This window comes from Manduca sexta, chromosome 3 (genome assembly GCF_014839805.1).
Source record: "Manduca sexta isolate Smith_Timp_Sample1 chromosome 3, JHU_Msex_v1.0, whole genome shotgun sequence".
NCBI lineage: Eukaryota > Metazoa > Arthropoda > Insecta > Lepidoptera > Sphingidae > Manduca > Manduca sexta.
The window spans coordinates 2,726,969-2,750,830 of NC_051117.1; the positions used below are offsets into that span (position 1 = coordinate 2,726,969).

The 23,862-nt window shown below is 36.5% G+C and overlaps 3 protein-coding genes across 5 annotated transcripts in view; all 3 read left to right on the forward strand.

Moving 5' to 3' along the window:
- The first annotated feature begins 413 nt into the window (after nucleotides 1-413).
- Nucleotides 414-6,653, forward strand: LOC115441248 (zinc finger protein GLI4). The gene is made up of 6 exons (XM_030165969.2): nucleotides 414-543; nucleotides 1,996-3,080; nucleotides 3,217-3,315; nucleotides 3,527-3,645; nucleotides 3,954-4,115; nucleotides 4,452-6,653. Exons 2-6 carry the CDS (start codon nucleotides 2,156-2,158, stop codon nucleotides 4,686-4,688), a joined length of 1,542 nt encoding a protein of 513 aa, XP_030021829.1. The 5' UTR covers nucleotides 414-543; nucleotides 1,996-2,155; the 3' UTR covers nucleotides 4,689-6,653.
- A 1,170-nt stretch (nucleotides 6,654-7,823) lies between these two features.
- On the forward strand, nucleotides 7,824-15,450 carry LOC115441222 (vitellogenin). Its single transcript, XM_030165912.2, has 7 exons — nucleotides 7,824-7,928; nucleotides 8,721-10,935; nucleotides 11,557-11,770; nucleotides 11,915-12,896; nucleotides 12,977-13,855; nucleotides 14,041-14,224; nucleotides 14,385-15,450. Exons 1-7 carry the CDS (start codon nucleotides 7,898-7,900, stop codon nucleotides 15,202-15,204), a joined length of 5,325 nt encoding a protein of 1,774 aa, XP_030021772.1. The 5' UTR covers nucleotides 7,824-7,897; the 3' UTR covers nucleotides 15,205-15,450.
- A 2,387-nt stretch (nucleotides 15,451-17,837) lies between these two features.
- The window catches only part of LOC115441223 (trehalase), a 90,926-nt gene continuing 84,901 nt past the window's right edge, over nucleotides 17,838-23,862 (forward strand). For 2 of the 3 annotated variants that reach the window (XM_030165914.2, XM_037439585.1), the window contains exon 1: nucleotides 17,838-18,079. The gene's annotated coding sequence lies outside the window, so the exon portion shown is untranslated. The remainder of the gene's footprint in view (nucleotides 18,080-23,862) is intronic. The other variant, XM_037439588.1, reaches the window with a different exon arrangement.

Genomic DNA, 23,862 nt, shown 5'->3' on the forward strand with positions numbered 1-23,862 from the left:
GTTGTGTTTATGTACTCTTGCTTCAACAATTGTTAGATTCCTTTTTTATGATATTTTTATATTTTATCTAAATAGAAGGTTTATGTATTAATTTAGCTTTGTAGTAATATTATAATGTTGCATATTCTATACATCAAAAACTCAATAAAAAATTATGTAAAACATAACTGAAAAAATAAGGTCGATTCTGTCAATGATGCATTTTATAAGATTTTTACACTACTCGTAAGCAGCTTATTTTATATAAAAACATATTTTTTTAATCATACCACACATTTGGATAAAAAAAATATCGTTATAGTTATAATACAACGAGAATAAGTAAAAAAAAACAAAATGTAAAACATCTAAGGAGCCCCAACCATGTCTCTTCTGTATTCCTAACTCGAGGGTACAGTTTCAGTAAAGGATTTGTTCGTTATCCCGTTGGCTCCCGTGTTATTCCCGACTTAATCCGGGAGCTGTGTGGTTGTGCAGGTTGTGAAGTGGGACAGTTGTTGGCGTTAAGTGATATTCCGGAATCCTGTTTTAGTGACAATTCGAGTAAGTGTGTTTTGTTTTTTTTTAAATATCTTGATATATGATTTTTTTTTGTAACTATTGCCTGTTAAAATCGACGCTATATATGTGTTAAAAATATAAATGATTTTTTGTGGGTAATCTATATTAAATATAATAAAAAAAAAATATATATTAATTACAAAATTAACACAGTTAATTATACCACTGTGAGGAATAGAGAAACATAAAAAAAAAATATTTCTAATAATACTTTATGACTATAGAAACACTCAACATACAATGGAGATACATGGAAACTAAATATTTGTATCTGATATTGACGTTGTTTTTTCTCTAACTCTTTTTTCGAATGTAATATCAATAATCTATTTTCTTACACCAGAAAAGTTCTCAATTAGCAATCAATAAAGACGTGACTTTTATGTGTTTCCAGTTATATTTATTTTTATGTACATACGCGGAAGTATATATTTTGAAATAAAACTAGGTAGTATTCGAATTTCATTCTGTTTTTTATATGTATTATTATTTTCTCCCGACATTTCTAAGACGGAATTATTCATAGTGAGAAGGCGGGCTGTAAAACTAGAAATATAAAAATACTGGATAAAATCCGATTTTTTTCCGATGTCTCACATTCATTTAAACATAAGTGACCGCTAAGTACAACATTTTTAGTTAGTATTATTGTGCTATAGTAAAGAGGTTTAGGACGGGCCTGCAAACTTGAAATATCTTTATATTCCACGCCAAATGTATGATATATACTTGTTTTTCTCTTGGTACTTAGGCCTCATACTTAAAGTTTATTTGTAGTGAAGTGTACTGTGGTTGCTTGCTTTGCCGTGATGGGTTGAAAGTATTTATTAATAAAACAATAATGTTAACTCTGATCATGACTAGTAAAATTGCGTTTTTCATTTAATAATTCTACCATGATTTTCGATTATTTAATTTTAAGTTTGAGTTATCTGTATTCAATGATCATTTTTGCCTTATTTTATTTAAAGTGTTAGCGGAAAAGCCGTTTTATTTTATAATTAACCAACATTTCAGTGATGGTAAAGATATTTCGTATAACAATAGAGTATTGGATCATAAATCTAAATATAAATGGGTACCAGAAATATTAAATATATTTTAAGTTTAGCAAAAATGTATAATATACGATCACGATTTTGTACATAAATGAGCTTATTATTTATATCATTCAACCGAAAACAATATATATATATATATATTTTTTGTCAAATATTTCCACTCGCAATACAAGAATAGAATCAAATCATGATATAATTTTATTTATAGCCACAATAACATATTTAAAAAGTCCTTAACACACATTTACATCGAAACAAGGATATTTTAATCCTACATTGTCAAAAAAACACATATCCTTTTTGAAACAAGTGATTTACACACGTGTCTACATTGTAACAATAAAAAAAACTATTGATAATTTATAATTCGCAGATGCTGCTACTCCGCCACGCGTGATGGTACACAGAGAAAGTTTATTTTTATAATAATAGCAAAACCATATGTGCAAAAGAGCTCAACAAACACCACATGTCAATTATAACTACCTCTACATAGAGATTACTGAACTTTGAAGGTAAATGAACTTAGCAATATGGCTGACTATGATATTATACCTTGCTATGACGATGACGAACTGTTCCAAGACAGGAACGACAGTATTACAGACTTACACGCTTATTATATGTCGCAATTTAATCTAGAACTAGAGAATAATAAAAGTAAAATGAAGGTAGACACGTTTAAGTATGGTGTTGAAGAAAGTTTCGACTTTGAAGTTTTGGAAGCGTACAATAACGTAAACAATACGAATATAGGAACTGATTTCGAAATGCTAGATGAAGTTATTGATAGTAACATTAACGAACAAAACATAAAAGAAGTTTTACTCGATCTAGATAGTATAGATTTCGACGATAATACGAACAAAGTTGACAATTATAAGGATCAAACGAAATCTTATGAGACTAATCCAGATTACATCGACGACGAATCGTTGATTGATGGGCTTTGTAGAGAAGATTCCGAATCTTGCCGACTGACACCGGAGTTTAACGAAGACTGTGCGTCAAGTAATGAAAAGAATCTTTTACCGTCTATAGAGACTGCCTTTTCGAAACGTTACTGCAACTATAATATTGAGGAGAGCAATTTGCAAGACTTTAACATAAATTCAACAGCTTTATCAAATACAAACAATGTTGTGAACAGCATTGAACATTACAGCTACCCTAACAACATATTGTATAATTTAGACAACGAAAAGAAGTATATATTACCCGATACACCAACCAGTTGTACGGAATTCAGCTTTGATAGAAATGAAAGGAAGATATCCATTTCGGAGTCTATTGAGAGTGACGTGCAGAGTTCTGGTTATTATGATGACAACTCCGAAACATTTGATGAAGAGGACTTATTCGTCAATTTGGATGAGTTTGGCCTGACTTTGGAGAGGGACACTGATGTTGAACAACGGAATCAGAGCCAGAGGAAGGTTGATAAAGAAAAGGCGCAAGGTAAGAAAGGATTTTTTCATGTTCAGAAAAATAATTTAGTATATTGTTTTAAAATCGTTTATAATGTGCATATCGTGACTTTAAAATTATATTTTTTTGTGTAGGTATAGTAAATTACATATTTTTTTGTTTTCAGGTGAAAGAGCTTGTCTGTGGGAGCATTGCTACGAGAAATATCCAAATCAAAACACTTTAGTGGAACACATTGAGAGAGCTCACGTCAACACATACAAAGGTAAATATTTTAACAATTTTCGCATAACTTTAAAATGTAAAATAGGTTTTTAGTATCAATAAATCAACGAATAACATATCTTGTTAAAAGATCATCTTTACCAATGAAAATGTACCATTTAATTGTGAAACTAACATGCGATACTAACATAATTTTTATAACTTAAGTAAATAAACATACAAATACAAAATAAGATTATTCTACTCTTTAGGTGATGAGTTCAGCTGCCTGTGGAAAGACTGCGCACGCGCACGCCGTCCCTTCAATGCGCGGTACAAGCTCCTCATTCACATGCGCGTACATTCTGGACACAAGCCGAATAGATGTCATGTGAGTATTCAGATGAGTTAATTATTGTAAAACGAGATGCCATGTTTCCCGAATAATACATGCTCTGAAAACTAGGCAGTTGATATCGATTAAAGAATTGAGATGACTTTTAGTTACCAGGTGGACAAAATGTAAACATCTTCTTCTCTAAACGACAATTATCAAATCCAATTCGAAAATTATTAGATAAATAAGTGTACAAATGCGTAACTTGATGGCTGATATCGGCAACTTTTGTCACATTCATTTATACAATTGATGTATACCAAATAATAAAAAAGTGATTTCAACATTTTTTTTACTCCCAGCACCCCGGTTGCGGCAAAGCGTTCTCGCGTCTGGAGAATCTGAAGATCCACGTGCGCTCCCACACGGGCGAGAGGCCGTACGCATGTCCAGCGCCGCACTGCAGGAAGGCCTTCTCTAACTCCTCGGACAGAGCCAAGCATCAGAGGACGCATTTTAATGCGGTAAGATTTTTCATCACGAAAAAACATACTCATTGTTTAATTTGAGACGCAATTCCATATTTTTATTAATCCTAAGTTTGCAAGGCGTCTTATGATAACTGCTTATTCTAAACATTTCACAAACTATTCCGGGTTTTAAAATGCAAAATGCTGCATAACACCGCTTTATGCTCATCGCGTCTCTCTGAGGTATTATAAGTTTCAGCGATGTGTTCAACAACTCTGTCCTTCTTTGCAGGACTTAATGATCTACTCCTTTTAAAGCTCTTCCTTGCTTTACCAGACTTCCCAAATATCTTATCTTACCAATTTCAATAACCAATCTTTTTTTTTCAGAGGCCCTACGCTTGCGGTGCTGCAGGCTGCGGCAAGCGATACACAGATCCATCCTCACTTCGGAAGCACGTGAAGTCACATCCACACATCACTAATGTCCCGAGGACTTGTCTGCCACCCTCCAGACCTATGAGAAGACCAGATCAGGAGCAGCTGGTACCCAGTTCTCCTGCCAAGCTCACCACCTTGAGATGTATTAGAGATAAACTCACAGTGCCTAGGTTACAACGACTATAAGGTCTAAATTGATTACTTTAGTGACAGCCAGGCTCTCGGACGATAACTCATCATTTCTTAATGAGAATGGACTATACAGTTCAGATTCCATATTCAAAGAGGTATAGTTTGGCCAAAGATTAACCAAAAATACTATCAAGTTATATTGTAAACAATATTGTTATCGCTAGAATGGTTGATTTTTTTTATAGTATAACGTAGTTTGGACAAGGCCCAGTTATCAGGGTAAAGGTAAATTAGTTTTATCAAATAATAAGCTCAAAGATTAGTGTTAATATACGAGGAAGGTTGATTACTGAGTTGTGTTAATAAGTTGAGAAGAAGAGTATTTGGCAATAGATTTACTAAGCTAATTGATCGCAATACTCCGTACTACTACGAATAAAAAACATCAATGTAGTGATCAAACTAACCGCCTAAACGATACCAATCTCTTTTTTTGATCCATAGGCAATATCCAACAATCAAAACTAAGTTTTTTAACATCCTTACAAAAGACATTTTGATTGGTTGATTCTCGGTGAAAGTTCCACAATTCAGATTGAATTTCTTTAATTAAAACGGGCGTTAGTAAACTAAAATCATTTGTTTAAAAATCTTTATGGATAAGAATTTCATTGCTCAATATGAAAGCTCAAGCCTTACAAGTTCTATATTTATTTACAATATCATAAGGAGACATTGTTTTTAAACGATGCTAGTAAAATCTTTGAAGTAGTAAAGATAATAAATTTTAAAAACGTTTAAAAATAGTACATTTAATAAAAGTATTTACTGTACAAAATTAGGGTAAGCAAATCAAAGCTCAATTTTAAGACTGAGAATTGAAAATTGGCTCATCGTAACTTAAGTAGCTCTAAGTATTATACTGTTTAGTGTTTTGAACACAAATAATTTAGAGTTTTAGGAATAAACGTTATTGAGTTCAATCAGCATTTAGTGCCTTATTCATTTTCAGTTATTTTTCTTGATTTTTATATGATAGTATTGTGTATAACTATTTCCGCAATAGCGTGTGAATTTTTCATATTTCATGTTTTATTTTTACCCTAAAATGCTGGAGTTTCGGTACCCACAATAATTAAACTATCATCAAAATTTATTCAGTCGTTTTACGTGATGAGGAAATAAATTAAAACTCCACTATAGTTGCGACCACATAAATTGTTAAGACATCTTCAAGTTTCAGTTTATAATTATTGTATTATGATCACTGCTCTACCAAAGCAGATGCATGGTTTGGGCAAATCTACTCAATTGCTGAGTTACCTTTTAATCTCGCAACCTCACCCACCTAGCCACATTTTGCTTCCTCTGGAATACAAGGACCACTATTCGATGTAAATACTAGCTAATGCTGATTGGTATTTGTGTTTAACACATTTCTAAGATGAAATTAGGTTTGGGGACCAATTAATTATGATTTTTATACTCCTACAAAGGGTTAAAAAGATCTGTTAAATGTATTTACTTCCAAGTGCACCTATTTTTGCTCAATTATTTTATTGTAAATGTTTTTTTTTATTATTTTTACACACCACAACAATGCTGGGTGGTTTTATACATAGTTCGTAGTTATATGGGAGACTCATTTGTTAATTTCTATTACTTCTTTCTGTTTTAAAGAGTAATAAGTAAACTTATTGAATGATTCTATAAATTATAGACAAAAAATGTTATACCTATATTATAAAGCGACAAAATTATAACACCTTTTGAATCGTTTAATCAATTTTTATTTGCTGTTTTTAGCAATTCAAAATAGATATTAACAAATGGTTTGCGTTTTATTATAATTAGTTTATTTAGATACTGTACAAATGCTGCTTTCCAAAGAATCTCGCTTTAGATATATTTCTAAGTTTTCCATTGAGATCTCTTGTTTGCTCATTATTATGATGTTTTCAACATCGATGACAGTTGCTGTCGTTATATGCTCATAAATAAAATTAAGTTCAACGTGAAGTTTTGTTTTCTTTACCGTCTGATGAATATTTTCTTCAATCTTCTCTGTTATAAGTCTCTCAATCCTAACACGAGTTTTCCAGTTGGAAATGGAATCACATTTTTCTGGTGTTGAATAAAGGTATCTCTATACGTGATATTTCGGGCAAAGTGATATTTGGTTTTTCTACTCAGTATCAGCCTGGAGTTTGAAATTTGTTCCCGATATATCTATTCGAATAGGGCGCCGGCTTATTCATGCTGTAGAATTGTCTTTTTAAATAAGGGCATGGCAAAGTGAATTGGACCTGTTGGTAAGTCGAGTGAGGTCTAATAGAACTTCGACTGACGAGAGATGATTACCCATCGGCAGTCGACAACCGGATGTACACAGGCTGATCTCGGAATGCGACACACTTACGTGGGCCACTATGGTGGGTTTTGAACACGTTGTTTACGATAGTCGCTATCCGTGCGGATATAGAATATATCCTACCACCAACATCTTCAGCGTGGAAGTCCAGTCATTAAATTATTGTAAAGTGATCACATTACTATCAACAGTCAAGAAGAATACTACACAATTATTCTACTTAGTAACAGACATTCATTCCTGTTTAGGCGAATGTTAGACAATGAAATAATAGTATTTTTCGGATTTTATCGCGGTTGTTTATATTATTTTCTCCCGACGTTTCGAAGACTTTGCAGCCTTGATGGTCACGGGGCGGACTAAGGTATTGGTCATTCGAAACGTCAGCTACATTATCTACATTTTACAATTATATTTTAAATTTTAGCTGTTGACGGTCCGATCTACGCATAATGAGCTCACAGTGTCTTTTATTTCAAAAAAAATTATTAGTTGGTCTATCACTATCAGTAGGACGACCTCAGACCCGCTGGTCCGATGACATTCGCAGGATCGCCGGTGGACGCTGGATGAGGAGAGCAGAGGACCGAGCAACGTGACGCGCTTTAGGGGAGGGCTTTGTTCAGCAGTGGACAGTTGTAGGCTGATGAGATGAGATGAGATGAGACTATCACTAGATTACAAAACGTCCCTTCCAGTTTCTCAACATCGTGTTTGTTTGTCACTCCAATCCACAAAATCAGCAATAAGTAACATTGTACTTATCGATTAGCTAATCTGGGGTCAGACTGACACGTGTGCCATGAGTATAAAAGCTGATGATACGCTGCAACTCCAGAAGTCATCTTCTCGACTGACGATCTTACGTGACTGACGGCTAACGGAAACTGTCATGAAGTTATTGGTTTTGGCGGCGGTTTTGGGTGAGTTTTCGGAATATTGTTTTATGTATTATTAGTTAATGATTTAACAAAAGCGCGTGTTAAATTCTCTAAAATATTTTTAAATGGTTTATGTCTAAAAATGTTTTTTTTTTTTGCCAAATCAAGTTAATAATTTACAAAAAATACTGTCCTGTTAAATGTCTTACGATGTTATAAATATCTTAAAAATATTTTTTTTTCACTTAAATTTTCCATTTCTAGGAACCCACTTATATTTAGTACGTAAACATAAAAAAAAAATTTGGACGCCGAGATCGAATTCAAGTCCGTACTATTATTTTTGTACGTAGAGTCCAAAAAAAGAAAATACAATATTATATAACAAAATACTTATATCGCGGTTTTTCGCAGCCGTGATCAAGGGGCAAATAAAACTATTTTGATCCGCTAAATAGTTATATCGCCATCTGTTTAAAAATCATAAAAATCTTCATTATTTGGAGTTGAAGCAAATTACAGAGATAAAATGTATAAGATCGTCCAGGATATGGTTTATCATGTGCCAAATGTTATCCAAATCCGTTCAGCTGTTACTGCATTTACTTCTAACAAGCATTTACACATACAAACATATTCACAAACTTTCGATTAGTATTAGTAAGAAGTAAAATAAGATAAGATGTAAGATTGAATACAATAAAGACTTATAATCAGGATATTTAACTACTAACCTAACCAAAATTATTCAGTATCTGATGAATACAAAGCCCCAACAATCTTAGTCAACTTTGAAATTAGGATTTACAATAAACTTAATAATTTGATGTCTAGCCGCCGTGGCGACGGAGCGGCTCAGCGGCAACCAGCCGGAGTCGCAACCTCAATCGCCCTGGCAAGTCGGAAAACTTTACCGCTATGACGTCACCTCACACACCTTCGCCCACCAAAAAGGCAGCCCCAAGAGCGGTCATGCCTTCAAGGCCCGTCTCGTCGTCCGAGCCCGCGCTGCCGACCAGCTGCAGGTCAAGGTGGAAGACCCTCAGCACGCCCAGTTCCATCAGCAATCTGATGACCAGGAACTGCCTCAGGATCTAAAATACCAACCGGTCGCCAACCTTGACAAGCCTTTCGAAATTGCCTTGGAAGGTGGTCGCGTCACAGCCCTGCACCTGCACCCGTCTCTACCGCTGCACTTGGAGAATCTGCTCAAGGGTCTCATCAGCACTCTGCAGATGGATCTGTCGCCCCACCGCAGTATCCACAGTGCCCAAGACAACTATGACAAGGAACAACAGCAAGGTCTTTACAGGAAAATGGAAACTGACGTCACAGGCGATTGCGAGACTTTATACACGGTTTCGCCTGTTGCTGCTGAATGGCGCCGGGAATTGCCGAAGTTCGCGTCCGAGGAAGATCCTATTGAGATCACCAAGAGCAAGAACTACGGCCATTGCCACCACCGCGTTGCTTACCACTTCGGCGTGCCCGACGGTGCTGAGTGGACTGGTACCGCTCACCGACCTGAGGAGGAACAGTTCATCCGCAGGGCCACTGTCTCGCGCATCCTTGCCGGTAAACAACAGCGTCCCATCTACAAGGCAGAGACCACCAGCACTGTGAATGTCCACCCTCATCTTTACGGTAAGCAAAAGGCTGAAGTTCACAGTCATGTGCACTTACAACTTGCATCCGTCGAACAAGACCACGAACCAGAATGGCCGCAGCCCGAAGGAAACCATGTGGCTAAGAATCTGCTGTACTCCATGTCACCTAAACAAATCGCTAGCCATGACAGCTCTTCCTCCTCTTCGTCCTCGGAATCTCACGAACACATCCGCGCTGAAGTTCAAGGTAAGCAGAGGAAGCCCCGTTCTGCTAAGCCACAAAAAGTTATCGCTATTAGCAAAGTGATTGTAAAGCGCAACGATGATGACACCAGTGCTTCCTCCAGCTCCAGCTCTGACTCCTCTTCTGCCTATGTTAACGATGAGGTGCCCAACATCAACGAGCCAGCGTACGCCGCCTTATACATGAGCCCCCAACAGCACAACGATAAGAAACAGAACCCAATGAATGCTCAAAAGTTGCTGCAAGACATTGCTCAGCAGTTGCAGAATCCCAACAACATGCCCAAGGCTGATTTCCTCTCGAAGTTTAACATTCTTGTCCGTGTCATCGCCTCAATGAGCACTGCCCAGTTAGCTCAGACCAGCCGTAGTATCGAGGCAGCCAAAGCCTCGAACAACAATATCAAATCCGACATGTGGATGATCTACCGTGATGCCGTTGCCCAAGCCGGTACGCAGCCCGCCTTCCAACAAATCAAGACCTGGATTGAGAGCAAGAAGATTCAGGGTGAGGAGGCTGCCCAAGTGGTTGCCAGTTTACCCACGACACTCCGCTATCCTACCAGGGAAGTTATGACCCAATTCTTCAAGCTGGCGAGAGACCCTGAAGTCAAAGACCAATCCTTCCTTAACACCACTGCCCTGATCGCTTCGACCAGATTCATCAACATGGGACAAGTGAACAACGAGTCTGCGCACAGCTTCTACCCCACCCACATGTACGGCCGTCTTGCTCGCAAACATGACAGCTTTGTCCTGGAACAAATCCTGCCCCCTCTTGCCGCGGATCTGCAGCAGGCCATCGAACGCCAAGAAAGCCACAAAGCTCAGGTGTACATCAAGGCTATCGGTAACTTGGGCCATCCTGAAATCCTTAAAACTTTCGCTCCTTACCTGGAAGGCCAAATTAAGGTGTCGAACTATCTCCGCGTTCAAATGGTCCAAAACTTACAAGTCTTGGCCCACCAGAAAAACAAGCAAGCTCGTGCTGTCCTCTATAGTATCCTGAGGAACACCGCTGAGAACTACGAGGTTAGGGTGGCTGCTATCCAGAACATCTTTATGGCTCACCCCACTGGCGCTATGATGCAAGCTATGGCTGAGATGACCTACGAAGACCCGAGCGTGCACGTGCGTGCCGCGCTTAAATCTGGCATCGAATCTGCTGCTCAATTGAAGAACCCGCGTTACTGGAATCTGTAAGTATAAATTATTTTTCTGTAAAAGTATTCTTTGTTCATATTATATTAAGAGATTTCACTTCTCATCAATAGGCATTCTCTTAAAAACTATTTATATCATACTGCACCAATAATAAAGAACTACTAGTGAATGGTTAGGATTGAAATCACTTGTTTTACTACATAAAAGAAACAACAACAAAAAATTATAAAAAGACACACAGTTAACAATACTGTGCAATGGGATTAGTCATAAGTTGAAATATGTGTGGTAATAGGGTAATAATCACCTCGTATACGTTGTTGAACAACATAAAAAATCTTTACAAATGTGCGGCTAGATGTAATATAAAAAAGAAAAATTATTTTGGAAACAGAATAAGAGAATAGTTATAGATTTTACGAATAATAACACACATAATATCTACACGACAATGGCACAAAACAATATTTTCAAAAACAACAACTCGTATAAAGTCCCCACTGGGTAACTAGTTTTGGTTACAGCTTTTTGGAGATTAAAAATTCTTACCTTAAAGGTGTCCATCAGTGAATATTGATTTATACAAGAATACATCATGAATCTTTACATTATTTCGTCAAAGCCGTATATCTATATTGCTAACATTTCATTTATAGCGCCAGAGCGGCCGAAAGCGCGAAATGGATGTTGACGAAAGAGAAATTCGGTTACCAACACTCCATGAAGAAATTCTTCGACGGTTTCGACCAGGAAAGTGAGCAGGGCATCTTTGCTGTACTGTCGCATACTGGTAGCGAGGACAGTCTGGCTCCCAAGCATCTGAGGTATTCCGTACGTAGCAAGCAATCTGGATGGGACAAGGAAAGCACTGTAAGTCAAGTTCAGAATATATACTTCTATTCTCATATATCTTTAGAACCACCCACACTTTTTTGTCCATATTTAACTTAAAATACTCGTCACCCACATCATTTTTGGCTTAATTGTTATACAACATAGATTTCTAATTTATAGATCCAAGCTTCGTTCTCAAGTGTCAAACACTTCCTGGACAAACTGAAGGACAGTGTCTACGCGACGCCAGCCAAGTCCGAGGGCCACAAGTACTCCGCGGAGAAGATCGCCAAGATGCTGAACATCAAGCGCGAACACAACGAGCCCCTGGAGGCGGCTCTGTACATCGACCTCATTAACCAACAGAGATACTTCACCTTCGATGAGAATGACCAGAACCAACTTGTGAATGACATCCGCGACTACTTAAACCAAGTTGAAAAGGGCGTCGACAAGCACTACACTAAGGTCCTCAACCAGGCCCAAGTGTCCGTGATGTTCCCAGTCGCCTCTGGCATGCCTTTCATCTACAAATACAAGGTACCCACCGTTGTACACATTGAAAGCAAGGCCAAGGGAGAAATTAAGACTGATCCCAAGAACTCCCAGAAGTTGCACGTAAAGATGGACAAGGAGATTCAGTTTACTTACGCTCGTAATATTGACGGAAATGTTGGTTACATGGATACTCTTGTCAACCAGTACGCTAGTGTCGGTGTCGTTAACAAGCTTCAGGTCCACATTCCAGTGAAAATGAACATTGAAGCTAACGAGAAACAGCTTATGGTCAAGGTTCAACCCCTCCGTCCTGAGCAGGACAACACCATTCTCCATTACAGCGTGTGGCCTTACTCCGCGAATCAAAAGAAGGATACCTTGGTACCAATCTCTCTAGATCCTACCAGCAAAGTTGTCGAGCGTCCTAAGAGAGTCATGTCCATTGACTCTAAATTTGGCCAATCAATTGGTAACATATTCCACTTGCAAGGATACTCACAATCCCAAGATTTCAAGAACATTGCTGGAATTTTCAAATCCCAGGACGCGCTGTCAAGCATTGCGTCTATCTTCTCACAAAATGATGTCGCTTTGACGCACTTCAACCTGAGATACCTCGGTAAACAATCGCCGAACAAAGCTGTGACTCTCACCGCCGTTTATGGTCAGTATGGTTTTTATAATTATTATATAATAAGTAGAATGTTGTTTCTCTATAATTTACCATATCTATTTTATTTTCAGATGAATACCACAACCAGAAGAACGCTGGTGAAATGGGCCCCGTCACCGAAGAGAAGGACTTAAGCCCCAATAGCGAAGCCCGCCGTCAATCTATGGCAAAACGTTCGTCCGCTGGTATCAACACAGCTAAAGCTAGAGTCGTGGACCTTAGCGCTTCATTCGAAGGCCCCCAGAAAGCCGAATATGTGTTGACTGCTGCGTTGAGTGACAGCCCGGTCGATCCGAAGATCCAAGCCGTATTTGCCGTTATCAGAAACTCGGCGCACTCTGGCCAGAGCCAAGTGAACGGTGTAGCACACATGAAGAAACCAGAAATAGAGCCGTTTAACTCCTTGCAGATCCTTGACAAAGACTTCCAGGTCACTTTCCAAGCTGATGTGAAATACGGCCCGAACGGTAATATCCACTTACAAGGACAGGCTCAACGCACCAAGAAATACGCTGAAGATCTTAAAAAGCATCCTCAGGCTAAGAAATGCGCAGAAGAAATCGCGAACAACAACAAGTACCAACACAGTTGCCACAAACTGACATTGGCGGCGCACGCTCCTGACCACTTCCAGATGTCCATCAACTACAAGGACGTAGCACCAGCATACACTAACTGGACGTACCATGCGGCTAATCTCGCCCAGCACTACGGCTTCTGGTATACGGAGACGAACCCTCTTAAACGCAACCCTGAGGGAAAAATTGACATTGAAGTGAACAACGACTACATCGATCACACCCTGAGTGCTTCGATGACGACTAAGTACGGACACGTTCGCGTTAGTGATGTCCCGATTCCCAAAGGATCTGCGAGGATTTTGGCCATCTACCATCCCTTCAAGCCTCAGGAGCGCGCTGCTAACGCCTACACCCGCCACCAATACCAACGTGAGTATCTCAAATCCTTAGTATAGTCAAACTTTTGTATAATTGTTAAATGAAGGTAGATATTTATCTTTTCGGACTAATACCACAATCCACCCCGTGACCTTGAAGACTCCAATGTCAGCAGTAAAATTAAAATCCGATACATAGTTTTACTTCGGTTTTACAATGTTTTTTTTTTTCTGCAGCTTACTGCTCGGTTGACGGCACCAAAGTCCAGACCTTCAGCAGACGCAGCTACGAATACCAGCTGACGAGCTCATGGCACGTTGTGCTTCAGGACCAGCGCAGCCAACATGGCTTTGGAGACGATCTCGTCATCTTGGCCAGGAAGCCCAAACCCGACCAGCAAGAGGTCTACATTTCGTACAAGTAAGTGTTACTAATGGAAATGAATACCCAAAAATATATTATATTATAGCGCCTTGATCCTGCTATCATAAACACACAGGCAGAAATTATGAATGTGCATTATAATTATTTACATCTATATCCTTACAGTAACTTAATTATGATTATTTTTATTTACCAGGGATGAAAGCGGCAAGGACTTGGAAATCGAAATCAAACCTGACCCAGAAGGCAAGAACAACCACAAAGTCGACGTCAAGACCAACGCCAAGAAGGTGTCCGAGGGTGAACTTACCACCTACTGGGACGACGCTAGGGAGCAGCCTCTGCTCGAGTACCACTCCAAACACCAGGTTCTGGAGCTCAACATCGCGAACGACAAAGTAAGAGTGATGTACGACGGCCAACGACTGGTTGTGCTGGCCAGCGAGAACCGCAAGTCCGCCCGAGGCATCTGTGGACCCATGACGGGTGAACCCCGCGACGACTATCAAACTCCTGATGGTTTAGTCGACCAGCCTGAACTGTACGGCGCTTCCTTCACTCTCAGCGACGAGAACGCTGATCCCAAAACCCAGGAACTGAAGAACAAGGCTAAGACACAAGCATACCAGCCCCAGACCAAATACACTGCAATTCTACACTCAGACGACGAATGGAACCAGAAAGACGAATCATCGATGGAGAATGAGTACGATTCTGATGCCGTGTACAAGTCAAGGAGCTACAACAAGAAGAAGGGGCCTTGCCAAGTAGAGCACCAGGTGCAGTACTACGAGAACCATGGCGAGATTTGCATAAGTACCGGTAAACTGCCGGCTTGCCAGTCGCACTGCGTCGGTGGTGCGTACAAAATCCAACCGGTTCAGGTCTCCTGCCGTCCTAAGTTTGACCAGCAGTACCGAGCGCTCAGAGACCAGATCAAGCAGGGCCAGAACCCTCAAGTCTCTGGAATGAGCAAGTCGAAGCAGTTCAAAGTACCCATATCTTGCAAAGCTTAAGATATAAGGCGAGAATAAGGATCAAGATATTATTTTTATTGTATATATTGTTATATGACTATTTTGGTATGTTGTATAGTATTTATATATTGAAATTTATCTGATTTATGTATTATGTTTATGTATTTAACTGTTATTTTATGTTATGTTAGTATTATTATAAAGTAGAATAGAAATAATGAGCAAATGTGAAAAATACAAAAAAAAAAGAGAATAAATAATAAAGAATATAATCATAATAATTTATAAATATTGAGGTTTTATTAAGACTATAGATGCTTACCCACTCAATTGGGAATTCGGCGCAATGCAGTTCTACAATCATGATACCATTTACATAACGTCTCCACTCTCCACCCTTAGGAGAATTAAAACCAGGACAAATGATTGTGTTAGAAAATCCACATAAAATTGCTCTACTTTGAATCTTTGACTACAGAATCCCCCAGATCCACATCCTATATTATTACCATACCACGACCTTTATTATTACCACCGTTGCAAGCTGCCAAAAAACAGAGCTAAAACCCTTTTAAAAACTATAGAATTCTAATAAAATAAAAAACAATGGATGTTGGTTTTAGGCAAAGGCATTACGCACTCTATAAACATAAATTATTATCACTACATAGTAGAAAACAAAGTCGCTTTCTCTGTTCCTATGTATGCTTAAATCTTTAAAACTACGCAACGGATTTTGAGGCGGTTTTTTTAATAGACAGAGTGATTCAAGAGGAAGGTTTATATGTATAATAATAACATCCATTAAATAGTGGAGAAATATTGTTATTTTGTTATGTTATACCCGTGCGAAGCCAGAATGGGCCGCTATGTTTTTATATACAACGTTTATAGTTTTTCTGTAATGTATTTAGTATCAGCATTGCACCCGTGTGAAGCCGGGTGGGTCACTAGTTTATAATAAATTTCAGTCATAAGTTCTATAATATTTGTTACTTTCAAATAAAAGCGTAATGTGTTTAACGCCACCTCTTAGAATCGTTGTTAAACATATTTTTATTGTCATAATCATACACTAGATGTCACTAAGAGTTTTCACGATCAAACATGAAAAATATTATTTTATGTCTTTTCGCGAGGTACTTGCAGTTAAATTCACAAAATCAATAAATAATCCTTGTTAATGTCTACAAATATTTTTTATGTACTGTACATAAAATTTCACTATAGTAATAAATTATTGTATTTTCAGGTAAATAGTGTAGTCGAGTAGTCGACATTATTTCGATATTTATTTTCTTAAGTAAGTGCGTATGTATTTATTTACCACCCTTGAAATGTTAAGTTAAAATATATATTGAATAATCAATAAAACTCTATAAGTTGGTGGATAGAAAACAATAAGTTGTATATTATCTCCACTTACGCAAATACTACCAGGAAATATATTAAAAATAATTCCGAGTTATAAAACTATACAATTTTCACTGGTTTTGTGAAAGGAATTAGGAATTTCAAAGATGATAGTTCTCTTATGAAAGACTACTATTATTTCAGATAATAGTTTTCACTTTTTAGAGCTGACGTTAGAAGCATGACAATATGTAGGTACCTAATATCTCAAAAAATCGGCGATAGCCTAGTTGGGTGTGGAACGGTCTGCCAAGACGAATATCCGCAGGTTCAAATCCCAAGGGCACACACCTCTGACTTTTCTAAAAAATCATGTGTGTATTCTTTGTGAATTTATCGTTCGCTTTAACGGTGAAGGAAAACATCGTGAAGAAACCTGCACATCCGAGAAGTTCTCTATAGGAATTTCGAAGGTGTGTGAAGTTTACCAATCCGCACTAGGCCAGCGTGGTGGACTAAGGCCTAATCCCTCTAAGTAGTAGAGGAGGCCCGTGCTCAGCAGTGGGCAAGTATATAATACAGGGGTGATATTATATTATATATTATAATATTTCAAAGTTACGGGCGCAGTTGAATAGCATTTTACATGTTGTATTGTACAAAATACCTATAGCACAATAACTAATTGTTTTGTCAAAAAAAGGAATACAAAATTAAATAAAAGGGGTAAGACTGTGCGCGGTACATGCCGTTATTCAGAGATTTTTTTCCTTAATCAAGGGCACGACAAAATTTGCCGCGACCCTAGGCGCACAGCTCGTGTGTATGCCTCTTGGTTGCTAAATTCACATTGAGGTCTGTTTAAGGGTTCGTGAACATTTCCCTTCCCTTCCTTCCAACCATCATAAGAACTCCTATTCCTTCCTCTTCTCTTCCTTCCATCTATCCCCTCCCTTCTTCCTGCCGGGCCCTAAGACCGTCTAGCTGCAGGCTACCGAGCCTGCAGAGATAGCGGTAGAGCCCACCAAATCATTATGGGGCTGCCGTGGTTGCTAAGCCGGGGGATCGCTTGTATACCGTTAGCAGGGTACCCAGCTCGGATATAAGAGATCACAAATCTGTAATTTAGTAAACCAGCACGGGTTATGCTGTTAAAGAAAGAAGGGGTTGGGATCACGTTAAAAATTTCTTCAAACCACTCACCGTGATACAGACGATAGAACATACTGACTGAGGCGATGTCTTGGTGCAACTGCAGTTGCTTCAAAGTATCGATAAAAGCAACATTTTCACTCAAGGTTATGTCCAGCACTATCCATTCTATTTCAGCAAGCAGTCAGCTGTTTGTCAAAATCGAAACTGCGATTTAGTGTCGTGTCGTGGTCACAATTTATATTTATTGCAGAGTTTTTGTGAAATTCTAAGCAATTAAAGTGATTTTAAATGTTAAAACAATATTGACTGATTCATATGGCAGTATCAGTGTGTTAGCTACATTTCCGCATTGTTCCTTGACGATTTGAATTTAGAATTGAGTTCCTGTCTACGAACGAGAAAAATTGTAAGTGGCCAGTTGTAAAACAATTACATTTATGCATTCTTTCTTTTTTTATATGTTTATTACAGCCATAACTAAATAGAAATATATTCTAACTTCAAACACACCTGGTGATGTTAGACTCAATACATTCGGCAATGAAATGAGTTATGCGATTTGTAATTTATTAAGAAATTGAATGTAATTGACTCGTTTGAAACGCGGTTGGCTAAATTGTAGATTGGTGAAATGTCTTCAATGTAGTGCTTTCCAGTATGTAGTTTTCATAGGTTAGCTGTTCAGCATGGTTTTTATACTATATTGTTTTCCTTGACTGTATTTGAAAAAAATGTTATTTATGTTTACTTCAATATGGTTGTTCAACTAACATTTAATGGTGCAAATACTTCCATCAGGTTCATCAAACAAAATTAATAACATCAATTGTTAGGTTCATTTGGCTGTAGGTTTATTACCCTCACTAGCCTGAACATAAATAAAAAATATATTTTTTTTTAAAATCATGTACTTATGTACCCAAAACTTGAAACATACTTACAACACCTAAGTACAATATGCTATATCCAAAATTGTTTATTATACAGATAAATATGTATATATATTATATTTTACATTCTAATTATTGTTAATATATGAGAATTATTTACCATAAACAACAATATTTAAAAAACATTTTCAGTTTTCCTTTTATATACTTTGGCTGTGCATTCTACCATATAAATTTTAAAATGTATGAACATACAAGATCCAATTAGGATTTACTTACCTTACTCCTGAAAATAACCAAATAGCAATTTGATAATTATGTGATATGATTTATGAAACATAGTTCTTCTAACCTTTGTCAAAGGGTTATTATTTCTATATCAAAAACATAAGAAATAATTAGTGTTCATTTTTATTAATTTTAGAATTAAACTTTTTTTGTATATCACCAGGGTCTTTTACTAAGATGCCTCTGTACTAACACTAACATTATGTATGAGTATTAAATTTCTTTATATACTTATTGCTAGTATCCATACATATCAAACCCATATTTCTTTTCTGTTGTCTCTTTGTATTAATGAATATAAAAAGACATCTTTTCTTTCGTATTGGGTTTCTGTATTTAAATATTTTTACATATACAAGGATTGAAAAGATTTACTATTATGGGATGTTAGTTAAGTTCTAAGAAACCGACATACTTAACTCCACAAATTTATACTATCCTATCTAAATGTCTGTTTCGTAATTTGGTGTTACAGGCTACTTATGAAGGAATATTTTTAAGTTGGGAACTGTATTTAATGTCATTAAAGACCTGTTCCATAATGTAACCCTAATCGTCAAATATAATTCAAGGCGACCCAATACAATAGTCAAACACCCAAATAAATGTTAAACAAAACAGCAACTCTATTAATTGGCAATGTTATATGTTAACTGGTAAATAATAGTAATGTAATGTTTTGAAATAGGCCCCAAATTTTTTGAATGTTGAAGAAATATTTTGGCATTCTGAAAATTTTAATGATATGCTTAATCAAGCTTAGCTCTGATCCTAACTTGTACATATTTTTTTTATTAGCATACCAAAATTAATTTATGTCCAAATGCATATGTAAGTAAAAATATATATATTTTTTTAAATGGTGCTTTAATTTTTGGTCTGTGAGATGCAGTGAATATTGTTTCAAGCGTGAAAATATTTATACTTTATCTATGTTTGCCAAGGCATACTATATAAATGTAATCATGCAAAAAAATCATAATTATATTTAATATGTATAATTATTTTTAGCTTATAACAAAAATGTCATATTTTCTTTATTTTCTGTACAGCTTTGTTATAATTACCTATTAATCTATACAATATTCCACATTATTCTAGAATCTAGACTAATATTAACACTAGAAATGCTTTGCAAAGTAGCAAGGAATCTTATAAGGAAAACTATAATGAGAAATATCTTAGCATAAATTCTGCATAAAAACATAATGTTTGTATGTTTACATCAATTCAATTCCATTGCATATAAAAATCAACATTAGTATTTTCTTAATAATGTAAAATGTTCTTATGTTATATAACTTTAATTGGCTTTTGCTCGCGGTTTCGCCCACGTGGATAAGTTTTTTCAAGATAAAAGTCCCGCTATATTTTCTCCCAGTATAAAAATAAGTATATGTGCTTCCCAGTCTCAAAGTACTATGTCAAATTAATCTTGTTCCGTTCGGTATTTTTTGAGTTTATTGCGTTTAGACAGACACGGCAAAGGCTTTGTTTTTTAATATGTAAAGAAGTATTTTATACCTATAATGTTTGAATTTCGGGTAGGAAATAAGGGCAGGAATTGGTGTATGTCTTGGTTCTACATCGGTTTTATTTAAAGCTCGGAGGGGGAGCGGGGGATTGTCTTGATGTTTAAGACGCGTCTAGGTCTCATCGTAGCATATCTAATGGCACTAATTTAAAGTTACTGAGTACAAGTTTCCTCGTGGCTCTATAGTTATTAAAAAATAAAGATCTTGAGAACAAAAAACAATGTTTAACGAAGTTGGGAATTCCCACCATTCTCATAATAATTTCAGTCATGTTTTCCTGTTATGATAAGAATACGATTCTCAGAAACTGTGAATAAATGCAGGGTCATTTTGATATTGCATTACTAAATTAAACGGCATACTCGTCTTCACCTTTGCTGACATTGTGCCAAAAATCATCCACAAAAAATCCTGGTTTTAGTTTTCTGATTTTCTTTATAATTTTGCAGTTTAATGCGAATATGGCGTGTGTGTATTTCTAACAATGATAAAAGACTATAGAGGATGAGTGATATGGTCACGTGACATGCGGCACATTTAATGCATAAAATGGCGCCGACTCCGCCCCTTACAATAGTGATATGCTAGTACCGAAATTTTGTATCGACATCGAAGAATTAAAAGAGAGACAAACAAGCCCAAAAAAGATCAAATACGAAAGGGGTTAGGTTCTACCATAATATAAATAGAACAAACCATAATATAAACAAACAAACTGAAACTGATTTATAAGTAACAATTGTTCAAGAAAGCAGTACCTGTTGTGACAAACATCCAGTTGTGTTTGATCTATATTTGTATGTTGTACTATTCCTTGCTAAAAATGTAAGTTACAGATTAAGATATTTACCTAAATACATGATAAATGGAATAAGATAGCGTAGCCAGCAATTATTTGGTTGGTTTTATTTTATTTTATTATTATGCTCTTTGATCGAGAAACATAACTACGTTTCAGCAAACTAAAATCAATGAGCGTAAAGATGGTGGTTAAGATAATCAATTATAATAATTATTTGCAATAACAACAATATGATTATGTATCTATTTCCGTGCATGCAAAGGTTGCTCGAAACATAAGACCGCCAATTGTAAAAATAAGTATATCTTACATTTCATCTTTATGTTGTTTCTTTTATGTTTATCTATTCTTTTATGTAACAATTCTAATTTTATTCATAGCAATATATTAAAGTAATATTACTATTAGGTGAAGTAATAATCATTACTATTTTACTTATCGGGAATATTGTTGGAAAACAGTTATCTTTTACTCGCGTTAATTAAACGTGTGGTTTATGCATTTCTTCTCAAAATGTAAAGAACGAATATATGTATTTGGTGTAGGATTCCAATCACGTCGCCTAATATTCTCAATTCATTTTGCCTTGGTTTTTATTTTTTTTGGTAATAAAAAAAAACATTCTAATTTCACTTAGTTTGTTGTTCTGGACAATACAATATTGATGTGTGCTCTAACATTCCTTCAAAGACAAAATCCGTAACTGATAAACGGGCGTCTGTTAAAATATCGATATCAATAATTTCTAAACAAATCCACCCATCCCTAAGCTCGTGTGTAAACAAACATAATGATTTTAATGGATATAAATCACGCCTAAAAGGGTTCAAAGCTTATCAAACAAGATCCACATATAATTTTAATTGATAAAAACACATCCAAAAAGTAAATATAGAAAGATATTTACTAATTTTCGGTAAAAACAGTTACTAACCTATGAAAAGATATTTCGGGGTCTTTCTTGCGTGAATTCGATTTGCATCCTTTCACACAACACTGAGTCACTTTCGAAACTTAACAAATACACTAATAAACAAACTAAACAATTGAGAATATGATTATATTACTTTAAATTCAATATTTATGAAGATTTGCTTACATCGTCTGACACTACATGTACTTGCTGACTGGGCTGCAATAAATGGCGTTTCTGCCGCAAGGCGGTCCCAGTGTGTTGAAGTAAACTAAATAGTGCCATATTCGAAGAAAGCAATTATTTTTGTCTTTGTTTCTTGCGTTCCAAATAAGCTTTGAGTAAAAGACATAGACATATATATTGACAATTCTGCGTCGATTTCCCTAAAATAAATATAACTTATTCATATAGCTAACTTTTGAGGCCTGTCCTCTTTATATTTAGTCATTGATTTCTAACTGAAAGTATGATGTTGCGCTGCGATGAGAGTCGTAGTAGTGGCAGTAGGGCGCGTAAAATAAAATTACATTTATTTTGTTCTAAATTTACACTGTTTTATTTTACGTCTACGGCTCAAGTAACTTATTGTAATGTATTATTTCAAAATAGAATGAGTATTTGGTTTCATTTAGTAACGCAATATCAAAATGACCTTGTATTTCTGACAAATCTAAATTATTATTACAGAGAGTTTAATAATAAAGCGGTTATTATACAATCACAGTCCATGCTTGGCCCGTTTGATATAAATACACTTAAGATACATTTAAGCCCCGATCTGTGGTATTGATATCACACCAAGATACAAGTCTGACAGGGCAGGAATAGGGTTGCCAGATGGCCGGGATTTCCGGGATTGTCCCGGAATTTTGCGTGTTGTCCAGTGTCCAGTAATTTTATTTTGCTATCCCGGAATGAAAAAATACTAGTTTTCATTCACAAAGTTACGATACTACGGCAGCAAAAGTCAAACCACACAGCGTGCTCGCACTGCGTTAGGTGAGCGAGGAGAGGGGTGAGCGGCTCGCTTCGCGTCGCTCACCGATTAGCCAGAGGCGAGGTGAGCGCGGAGTGCGGGTAAAGTGAAAAAGATTTTTCACCAAAAGTATTTTTTTTTCATCAACCAATAGTTCTAGGTAATTCCTACTTAGTTTAGTCTCGGACCAAAGACCAAAACTCTAATTCCGGTCGTGGCCCCAGAAATGTCCAGGAAATGATCAGCCTGGATCTGGCAACCCTAGGCAGGAATGAGGGTATGCTTAGTTGCATATTGTTTGAGAATCTAATTTATTTATAGATTTGTAATAAAATATGATTAAATAGTTATTCTGCAACAAAGTAATAACTCCACACAGCAGCACAAACCTATTTGTCTCTTCTTGAGATTAGCAAGTAAGATGGTATTGTAAGAGACCTGTATTCCGTCTACGGCAGCATATCCGGCTGTAATTACGAGCGTTCTTATCAAAGGACAGCTTTGATACTCATAAAGGTATAAGAGCAAAAACACCCTATTTTTTATCTATACGACTACTAAAGCTGTTCTTCGATTAGACCGTCCGTATTTGTACAAAGACGGACTCACCCCGTAGGCTGAATTGGGCCCCTGCCTGTATATTAATTTTCATTATACATTTCTACAGTTAAGCGTCATTACATTCCTGATTTAACTTTACTTACCAGCAGCTGTAGTGTAGTAATTTTACCGCGTCTATGAAAAATAAGTCATGAATAACACATTTTCTCATTGTGCCTGTT

What these genes read in the sequence shown, in the direction of transcription:
- LOC115441248 (XM_030165969.2), top strand. Translation starts at nt 2,156, where the DNA reads ATGGCTGACTATGATATTATACCTTGCTATGACGATGACGAACTGTTC. An exon ending in TCACGTCAACACATACAAAG is followed by an intron (nt 3,316 to 3,526) that starts GTAAATATTTTA and finishes TCTACTCTTTAG; the next exon opens with GTGATGAGTTCAGCTGCCTG. An exon ending in ACAAGCCGAATAGATGTCAT is followed by an intron (nt 3,646 to 3,953) that starts GTGAGTATTCAG and finishes TTTTACTCCCAG; the next exon opens with CACCCCGGTTGCGGCAAAGC.
- LOC115441222 (XM_030165912.2), top strand. Translation starts at nt 7,898, where the DNA reads ATGAAGTTATTGGTTTTGGCGGCGGTTTTGG. An exon ending in GACTCTCACCGCCGTTTATG is followed by an intron (nt 12,897 to 12,976) that starts GTCAGTATGGTT and finishes TTTTATTTTCAG; the next exon opens with ATGAATACCACAACCAGAAG. An exon ending in GAGGTCTACATTTCGTACAA is followed by an intron (nt 14,225 to 14,384) that starts GTAAGTGTTACT and finishes TTTATTTACCAG; the next exon opens with GGATGAAAGCGGCAAGGACT.